This window comes from Eptatretus burgeri, chromosome 4 (genome assembly GCF_056783735.1).
Source record: "Eptatretus burgeri isolate ZD-2024b chromosome 4, Ebu_testis_v1, whole genome shotgun sequence".
NCBI classification, from domain to species: Eukaryota; Metazoa; Chordata; class Myxini; order Myxiniformes; family Myxinidae; genus Eptatretus; species Eptatretus burgeri.
In genome coordinates, this window is record NC_140964.1 from 42,983,789 (window position 1) to 42,994,167 (window position 10,379).

Here is a 10,379-nt window from a genome sequence, read left to right on the forward strand (position 1 = left end):
ACAGGTAGGTTCATACCAGGATCGAGTTGTATGCGTTTGAGCACCGTTGCTATGGACACCACCGTTGCCTAGCAACGGGACTTTGAAATTTTTGAAAAATCCGAAAAATTATTTTTTCAAAAATTGGCTTCCAGGCTTTTATGCGCACTATAATCAACCTCTTTGTCAAAAAATTTCAGCCCGATCCGTCAAAAACTGTATGACTAGTATGCAATTATGTAGCGACCACCCATGTCGCCTACCGGCTTGTAAGTTTGTTTGTATGTAATGGACAGCTCTGGAGGCCAGAGGGGTCAACCGATTTTGATGAAACTTGACAGGTAGGTTCATACCAGGATCTGGTTCTATGCTCTTGAGCACGGTTGCTATGGACACCACCGTTGCCCAGCAACGGGACTGAAAAAAATTTTAAATCCTCAAAAATTAATTTTTTAGAAAACCAAAAATCGGCTTCCAGGCTTTTATGTGCACTATAATCAACCTCTTTGTCAAAAAATTTCAGCCCGATCCGTCAAAAACTGTATGACTAGTATGCAATTATGTCGCCGACCAGCTTGTTGGGTGGTCGCTAGAGTACCCTTATTTTCATTTTTTCATCTGCATGTATGTTTGCGTGTTTGTATGTAATGGACAGCTCTGGAGGCCAGAGGAGTCAACCAATTTTGATGACACTTGACAGGCAGGTTCATACCAGGATCTAGTTCTATGCTTTTGAGCACCGTTGCTATGGACACCACCGTTGCCTAGCAACGGGACTTTGAAATTTTTGAAAAAATCAATTCTTTCAAAAATCAGCTTACAGGCTTTTATGCGTACTGTAAGGAACCTCTTTGTCAAAAATTTTCAGCCTGATCCGTCAAAAACTGTGACTAGTATGCAATTATGTAGCGACCACCCATGTCGCCTACCGGCTTGCTTGTATGTAATGGACAGCTCTGGAGTCCAGAGGAGTCGACCGATTTTGATGAAACTTGACAGGTAGGTTCATACTAGGATCTAGTTCTATGCTTTTGAGCACCGTTGCTATGGATACCACCGTTGCCAAGCAACGGGACTTTGAAATTTTAGAAAAAAATCGGAATTTTTTTTTTTCGAAAATCAAAAATCGGCTTCCGCGCTTTTATGCGCACTATAACCAACTTCTTTGTCAAAAGATTTCAGCCCGATCCGTCAAAAACTATGACTAGTCTGCAATTGTATTACTATATGCTTTCACCCCAACGTTCGCGTTGGGATTCCCCAACGTAGGGTTAGGGAATTGAACACAAATGAAGAATGGACAGTTGCTCGTCATGTTCCCATATGGAACAACGAACGGCAAAAATACCATCTGATGTGTTTTCTTATCTACATATTTCAAATTCGCCTTAGTCTGGCGACCACCCATGTTGCCTACCGGCTTGTTACTCTGTTTGTTTGTTTTTCCGGGCGATATCTCAGCCATCCTTTGAGCTTGGAAGTTTAAATTTGAAGACAAAAGTGAAGATGTGCTTTGGCAAAAACTACATATTTTATTTTTTGAATAATTAATTAATTGCTTAATTATTATCAATTTATAAGTTATTTATTTTATTTCTCATCTGGGCAATATTGTTTTGGATTTGGAAGCCATTTACACACAAACAGACAACAGTCCCCAAGTTTAGTTATCTCGATAAGTATGTGTTTATGGTTAGGGTCCCCTACCAGTGTCGAATGGGAATTACATGTGTGCGCTGCGGGTTTATGTTTTAGTCAGGGTTTTTGCAATACAAATCGAGCCTCCAGCAAACCAAAACCATCACTCCTTCACTTGGCACATCGCACCATTACACAGGCATGTTCAGCCACGTACGTCACACGTGGGCGGAGATTTCCATTGCCTCAGATTGAGACTCCGCCCAGAAAGGCAGGGGCATGCCCCTTGTCCAATCACGTACAGAGGGCGACTTTCCCACGATACCCCGGCCAATGAGGGTTGAGATTCCCACAGAGGGCGACTTTCCCATGACACCCCGGCCAATGAGGGTTTAGATGGCCACAGAGGGCGACTTTCACAGGACACCCCGGCCAATGAGGGTTGAGATGGCCACAGAGGGCGACTTTCCCACGACACCCCGGCCAATGAGGGTTGAGATGGCCACAGAGGGCGACTTTCCCATGACACCCCGGCCAATGAGGGTTGAGATGGCCACAGAGGACGACTTTCCCACGACACCCCGGCCAATGAGGGTTGAGATTCCCACAGAGGGCGACTTTCCCATGACACCCCGGCCAATGAGGATTGAGATGGCCACAGAGGGCGACTTTCCCATGACACCCCGGCCAATGCGGATTGAGATGGCCACAGAGGGCGACTTTCCCATGACACCCCGGCCAATGAGGGTTGAGATGGCCACAGAGGGCGACTTTCCCACGACACCCCGGCCAATGCGGATTGAGATGGCCACAGAGGGCGACTTTCCCACGACACCCCGGCCAATGAGGATTGAGATGGCCACAGAGGGCGACTTTCCCATGACACCCCGGCCAATGAGGGTTGAGATTGCCACAGAGGGCGACTTTCCCATGACACCCCGGCCAATGAGGGTTGAGATGGCCACAGAGGGTGACTTTCCCATGACACCCCGGCCAATGAGGGTTGAGATGGCCACAGAGGGTGACTTTCCCACTACACCCCGGCCAATGAGTGTTGAGATGGCCACAGAGGGTGACTTTCCCACGACACCCCGGCCAATGAGGGTTGAGATGGCCACAGAGGGCGACTTTCCCACGACACCCCGGCCAATGAGGATTGAGATGGCCACAGAGGGCGACTTTCCCATGACACCCTGGCCAATGAGGGTTGAGATTGCCACAGAGGGCGACTTTCCCATGACACCCTGGCCAATGAGGGTTGAGATGGCCACAGAGGGCGACTTTCCCACGACACCCCGGCCAATGAGGGGTGAGATGGCCACAGAGGGCGACTTTCCCATGACACCCCGGCCAATGAGGGTTGAGATTGCCACAGAGGGCGACTTTCCCATGACACCCCGGCCAATGAGGGTTGAGATGGCCACAGAGGGCGACTTTCCCACGACACCCCGGCCAATGAGGGGTGAGATGGCCACAGAGGGCGACTTGACACCCCGGCCAATGAGGGTGGAGATCGCCTCAGATGGCGATTTCCTCATTCCGAACAAGAAAGATATAAAGGAACGCCAGGCTAGGGAGGTTGGTCGTCTTGGGGGGGTCATGGGTCTTGGTGCTGGATGGTTCGTTTGGTCCTGGGTCATCGTCGTCTCTGGTCTTCTCCTTGGTCTTGGTTCGCTGGTGCGTGGCTGGTTGGAGAGCGCGGTCCCTGGTGCTTGGTGCGGTGACAAAGGTGTGGGTTCGAGTCCCCCCCCCCCGCTCGTCTCGACCAGACCGCACGAGGCGGAAAGGTGCCCAACCGGCCCCATTTCGTGTGTGTGTGTGTGTGTGTGTGTGTGTGTGTGTGTGTGTGTGTGTGTGTGTGTGTGTGTGTGTGTGTGTGTGTGTGTGTGTGTGTGTGTGTGTGTGTGTGTGTGTGTGTGTGTGTGTGTGTGTGTGTGTGTGTGTGTGTGTGTGTGCCCAGTCTATAAGTAGCAATTGTTTAAGTGCCTTGTTCATTGTAAATTGCATTTCTGATCGTCATTTTAACTCTGCTCTTTTTGTGCTACCCTGCCCCATTATAAATAAACCCCGATTGTTCAATGTACCAGCTCGTTGTTGTGCTTTCTATTATTGACCCAGCACAGTTCATGCTTGAGAAACCAGTAAGCCGATTGGGCTGTAAGTTGTCGTTGGGACCGATGGACTTTGGTAATTCCACTCGGTTACACCGGACTGAGGTCGCTCGAGCGACCCGGTTTGACAGAGTCCGTTGAGGGTGTGACTTTCCCAGTAATTTGACGACGTGGGTACTTAGGTATATTGAAATTTGGCTATTAACCCTATCCCATGCTATGAGAGAATTGGCGAGCACAGCCCTTAAGTGACCCGTGACCTTCGGAGTTGTCCGAAGGTTACGACCTACAATTTTGGTTGTTCGATGGAAACAACCCTACTGCTCCCCCTGGTGGCCATTCCTCGCCACCGATCCCCAACCCACAACAATATCTCAGGCACCTTTTGAGCTCAGAAGTTGATATTTGGACACGACAGTGAACAAGTGATTTGGCTATGAAGGGGGTTTTTTTTTGAAAGTGGAAGTGAAAACATATTTTTAGACATTTCTACAATTAATTTAAAATGAAAAGCTGAAATGTCTTTCGTCAATAAGTATTCAACCTCCTGAGTCAGTACTTTGTAGAAGAGCCTTTGGCAGTGATTACAACTTCGAATCCTCTTGGGTATGTCTGTATTAGCTTTACATATCTGTATTTGGGGATTTTCTCAAATTCTTCCTTGCAGATTTGCTCAAGCTCTGTGAAGTTGACTGGGGAGCGTGGTAAATGCCCATGGTGCTGATGGTGAACAGCAATCTTCAAGTCTTTCCACAGATTCTCAATGGGATTCAAGTCTGGGCTTTGGCTGGGCCACTCAAGGACTTTCACGTTCAACTTCTGAAGCTATTTCAGTGTTACACCTGGGGTCATTATCTTGTTAGAATGTAAATCTTTGCCACAGTCGAAGGTCTTTTGCACTCTGAAGCAGGTTCTCCTCAAGGATTTGCCTGTATTTGGCTCCATTCATTGTTCCCTCGATCCTTACAAGTCTCCCACTCCCTGCCACTGAAAAACATCCCCATAGCATGATGCTGACACACACCATGCTTCACAGTAGGGATGGTGTTAGATGGGTGATGAGCTGTGCACGGTTTCTGCCACGTGTAGTGCTTTGCATTCAGGCCAAAGAGTTCAATTTTCATCTCATCAGACCACATAATCTTCTGCCTCATGTTCTCAGAGTCTTTCATGTGCCTTTTTGCAAACTCCAGGCGTGCTGTCATGTGCTGTTTTCTCAGGAGTGGCTTGCATGTGGCCACTCTCCCATGAAGCCAAGATTTGTGTAGTGCTGCAGAGATTGTTGTCCTTCTGGCAGGTTCTCCCATCTCAGCCAAGGAACTCTGTAGTTCTATCAGAGTGGTCATTGCATTCTTGGTCACCTCCTTGACCAAGGTCCTTCTTGCCCGGTTGCTCAGTTTGGGCGGACAGCCATCTCTAGGAAGAGTCTGGCTCGTTCTATATTATTTACATTTCTTAATGATGAAGCTCACTGTGCCCTTGGGAACTTTCAACACTCTAGAAATTGTTTTTTACCTTTCCCCAGAGCTGTGCCTAATTACAATTCTATCTCTGAGTCCTATGGACAGTTTCTCAGACTTCATGGTGGGGTTTCTATTCTGACATGCACTGTCAACTGTGGGACCTTTTATAGAAACGTGTGTTTGTCTAAATCATGTTCCATCAATTGACTTGGCCACAGGTGGACTCCAATCAAGTTGTAGAGACATCTCAAAGATGATCAAAGGAAATTGGATGCACCTGAACTCAATTTGGAGTGTCATAGCAAAGGGGTTCAATACTCATGGACTCAAAACATTTCAACTTTTTATTTTTAATGAATTTGTAAAAATTTCGAAAAACATGTTTTCACTTTGTCATTATGGGGTATTTTGTGGAGAACAGTGACAATTTTTTTAAGTTTAATCGATTTTCAATTCAGGCTGTAACATAACAAAATGTGACAAAAGTCTAGGGGTGTGAATACTTTCTGAAGGCACTGTAGACAGGATTCCTTAATTATCTATATCCTTTATCTGGGCCCACATTCACACCACAATCGAGAAGACAAAGGGAATCCATGAGACAGAAATACCGGGTACTCCCAGCAGGATCAATCGTCCACACAGTCTCGACCTGCTCGACAGGGAAATGGCCCTTCGTGTCCCATGCGGCTGGGGCCCAGAGGAGAGGAGAGGGCATGGCTCTGGCAGGACAGGAATGGGGAAAGAAGTGCAGCTTTTCCCCAGGGTGATGCGGGACAACTCCAAGCTTCCGCTTGCTACATCCCCTTTTAAAGCCTCCGCCCCGTTCATCATCCACGACGTGCCACATCCCTGCTCCCTCACTCACCACTAGACAATGTTCCCATTTGATGAGGGGAGGACAGCCCCTCACAACATGTCAGTTGGGCAAGGTGTTCTCCCTTCCCTCTCGAGCAGGAACAAAGTTGTTTCCTTACCTAAACTGGTGCCATCAGCCTAGCAAAACGCGAAAAAGGACATAAAAGTGATTTTCAAAGGTGGTAATAGCTATCGTGAGTCAGGATAGGGAATGGCATGAGACGGTGGCATGCCGCTGACTCGAAGCCTCCAGATTTCACTGCATCTGGAGTGTCGTCGTGAAGAACAAAATAGTGGTGTGGAGTATGCCTGGATTTTGGAAGTTTAACCAGGAGGGTGTGTCTGGAAGAATGTATGCATCCTGGAAAAGATAGGGAGGATCAGAGGACACAAGAAAGCAGAGGGAGCAATATCGGAGAGGAGGTGGTAGAAAATAGGGACAACATACCTGCCTACATTGTGAAAGCAACAGACCTTGTGCTTTGGCCTCATCTCAATAGATTTCAATATTGTGGAGAGCTTTAAATTCCACAGATATTTTAACCATTCTGCAAATGCATGAGTAAAAGTGATGAGAATAAGAAATTGTTGTTTTTTTCTGAGTAATAAAAAAAAAAAAATTTGCAATCACGTTTTGCCTTTTTTTGCTCCCCTCCATTTATCCTCAGATTGATCTTCCTGAAAGTGAAACGCAAAGAACACTTTGGAGTTTTCACCATCTTAACTATCATCTCCTTATCATACCTTCATCTTCAGGTATCATACAGATCTCAACTCGTGGCATTTTCAGAATCTTGGAGATTGCAGCAACAAAATTGGACCTTGCCAAGGAATGCATACAATTCAGAATGCTCACCATTGGTTCTTCCTTCAGGCTTTCTTGACATCGTTTTTATGCCTGAACGCTTTCGGAGATTTCTTGAGTACAGACACTGCCACACATTTCCTCAGATTATTGATGAACCACGTAAGTGTCACGAGCCAAATTGGCAGCAAAACACTGTGTTGCTGTTGTGCGTGAAGACACGACCTGAGCATTACAAACGCAGGAAAGTAATTAGAGAAACATGGGGCGAGGAAGTGATAATTGGCAGCGTTGAAGTTCGGACGTTATTTTTGATTGGTCTTCCGAGCAATAACGAAGCTTCAGAACTTCAGAAAATAGTTCAGGCGGAGAGTGCTGTGTACAGAGACATTGTGCAGTGGGGTTTTGTGGACACCTTCTTCAATCTGACCTTGAAACAAGTCTGCTTCATGCGTTGGGTCTCCAGCAATTGCCCGGAGGCAATGTTTATTTTTAATGGTGATGATGATGTATTTGTCAACATCAAGAACGTAGTCAAAATGCTTACCTTTAACCCATTGTCTGATCTTTATTTGGGGAATGTGTTTTCAAGTAGTCAAAGAAGATTTATTTGGTGGTCTAAGTACTATATTCCCTGGTGGATGTATGACAAATCCACCTATCCTCCATATGTGGGTGGAGCAGGGGTTTTGATGAGCGTCGCAACAGTTCGAAAGTTTTACAAAGCGGCTTCCTTTGTTGACTTGTACCCTATAGATGATGTATATTTTGGTATGTTGGCCAAAAAGTCAGGGGTTGTTGCCATGCCTCACTCGGGCTTTAAATCATTGGGCTATTGTTCCTGGCTGGATGTTTTAAAAATGACCCCCACTGAATGTCTAGTGAAAGACCTCATGGTCACGCATCAGTTTTTACCAGAAGAGTTGATGAGGCTTTGGAATTCACTCAAGAGCCAAAGTTACAAATGCTGATGTCTCTTCAGGTTCATGATGTGAAGTCCTCGTACCCTTCTCGAGGTATTTACCCTTGCCTTCTGGAGGGTGATTCAAATTTGACCCGTAATTTTGTTTTTATACTCTTCATTAAGCTTCTTGTATGTGCTGCATATTGCAAAACGGATCCTTGTATTACTTTTCAAGGTTTTCTTTAGCTTTGGATGCCATTCACCCTATCAGATCGAAAGCTTTCCTCTGCCGTCATTGTGCGATTATTTCGAGTGTAAGGTTGCCATTGCCAGACATCATTCTTAAAAGCTCCATTCATCGAAAATGCCTCCTCTTCACCTCCCCACTCCTTTCCACAATTCTCATCAGAGGTGTTTTCTCATACAGATGTCTGATTGAACATTTATCGTACTGTGCAGCCAACAGTCGACAGATTTGCACAGTTATGCCCGTATCGCTGTTCCACTTTCTCACTTGCCACCACCTTGATTTTTTTTTTTTTGGCATGCACCTACCTGAAAGCAAAAAAAATCAAACGATTGTGGCTGTTAGTTCCCAATTAAAATTCCGTCACAAACGATTGAACTACATCCATCACTCTGTCGATTGTAAACAATAGTCTCGGATCAATTTGGAGCACACAAGTAGTTTTATGTTTAGCTCATTGTGCTTAATCATTGTGGAATCAGCAAATGCTTTAATCTTGCCTGCTAATCAACTGTCACAAAAACAGATTTTTTTTTTTGTTCTTCTTTAATACAAGCACTGAGACTGACATGCACTAAATGTGATAATATTTCAGTTCTCTCGTTCGGTGTATCTTTTTATTTTATTTTTTTTAATTGAAGGAGAACCATCAGCACCTTGCAGTGACATGTGGGAATTTTTTTTTCTTCTTTCCTACAAATCTACATCGCTGCAGATGTAGCCTGGTGGCATTTGGAATTTGAAGGAAAAACAGATGGAAATTTCTGTAAAATGCCAGCGTCATGAAGACTACAAGCTTTCCGGCCACAGTGGAAAAAGATTGAATTGGAACGCAACGGCATCTGTCATCAATTTTACTTTCATTCTGAGCCCATTGTTTGGCTGTGCGAACGGCACGTACAAAGACAACTGGGAATATGTAATGGATTGTTGAGATGATGTTCGTAACATCTATTTAATGTTTACCATTAACAAATCGAAAGCAATTTCTTGAAACTTTGCTTTTGCACCAATTATTATTATTTGTACGTACGTACTTTGGTGGAGTTTGTTTGACAGATCCGAGGTGTTTTCTGTTTTTTAAAGAAAATATATTTTTGTTATGATTTCGGAAAATGTTTGTTTAATACGTATTGAAAGTTGCATTATCTTTGCCTACGAACAGAGAAGTAATCTTTGTTATTACGTTTTTTGTAAAAGTTTATCATGGATAATCTTTGCTGTCCATGAATTTTGTCATTTTTCTGGAGGGTTGGAGTGTTTGGAACGTTCACGGGAAGCTATCTTGAGTACGTGCAATGAAGTTTTCTTTTTCGATGAAACGATTCGTTCATTTTCACTGATTTGCTGATGTTTTGGTGTTCAGTGAATGGATCTCAGATGATCAAAAGTGTTTTTTTTTTTTAAAACATATTAAAAAAAAAAAAAAACATCCTTTGCCAAACCTGATGCTTTGCTTGAAATTTTCCACATATTCGGGGGGACATAGCCACACACATTTTAGTTTCATTTTGAGACCAGATGACCATGTCCAAGGGGCAACCACATCCCCGTGTGTTGTGGCCCAAATTACATGTCGAAAACTTCCAACTTTATTGCAGGCAGTCATACATGAGTAATACAAAGGGGTGAGGCAAGAGTCTGGAGGGTGGGAGTGCGGAGAGAGGGGGTAGGTTGGAAGGAGATGGGGAAGATAGGGGATGGGGTGGAGTGGAGTGAGATTCCAGAGGGAGGGGAAGAGATGGGAGGAGGGACCTTGCGTTGCCGAGCAACGCTGTGGCTACCTTTGCTCGTCATACTATAATGGAGCTATAGTGTACTGTATGTATTAGTGTTGGTGTGAGGAAGTTGGCTTCATGGGTGCATCAGAAAGTTCATTTGCTGTAAACCTTTATAATTGGTTCACTGCAGGTTTGTCTTCTCAATATTGATGAGTGAACGCATTTTGTAGCATATTTGCTTCTTAGCAAAGTGGCATCGAATTCAGATTGAATCTGATGAAAAGTACTTATAATGGGCACTGCATCAGAGCAGGCAGTCCTTTGGAAAGGACATTAAGCCTGCATTGCAATGCACTCGCACTCACTTGTGGACATTAGAGATTGCAACTTTAAAAAAAACAATGAAAAACAAAGTGACATACTGAAGCAATGTCAAATCTAGATTTGCTGCACCGAAAGTTAGGTGGTGTTTGTCATGTCCTTCACATACAATTTTGATCGTGTCGTTTGTGTGACCATTTTGCTTAAGGCCCGGTCACACCTTGACGTTTTAGCCAGCGATGGCAACGTATTAAAATGTATGTAAAACGCTGGCTTACGTTGAACTTTTGATGTTTTTTTTTTTAAAGATTCGGACGTATTCATAGCGACTT

The 10,379-nt window shown here is 44.7% G+C and overlaps 1 protein-coding gene across 33 annotated transcripts in view; it reads left to right on the plus strand.

Moving 5' to 3' along the window:
* LOC147027910 (UDP-GlcNAc:betaGal beta-1,3-N-acetylglucosaminyltransferase 7-like) overlaps nt 1–9,437 on the plus strand; it is a 46,318-nt gene extending 36,881 nt beyond the window's left edge. For 18 of the 33 annotated variants that reach the window (XM_085877691.1, XM_085877678.1, XM_085877670.1 and 15 more), the window contains one exon: nt 6,718–9,437. In XM_085877691.1, the coding sequence (XP_085733817.1) occupies nt 6,718–7,825 (1,108 nt within the window). In that variant the 3' untranslated portion in view covers nt 7,826–9,437. The remainder of the gene's footprint in view (nt 1–6,717) is intronic. The other 15 variants (XM_085877675.1, XM_085877694.1, XM_085877692.1 and 12 more) reach the window with 9 other exon arrangements.
* The last annotated feature ends 942 nt before the right edge of the window (nt 9,438–10,379 follow it).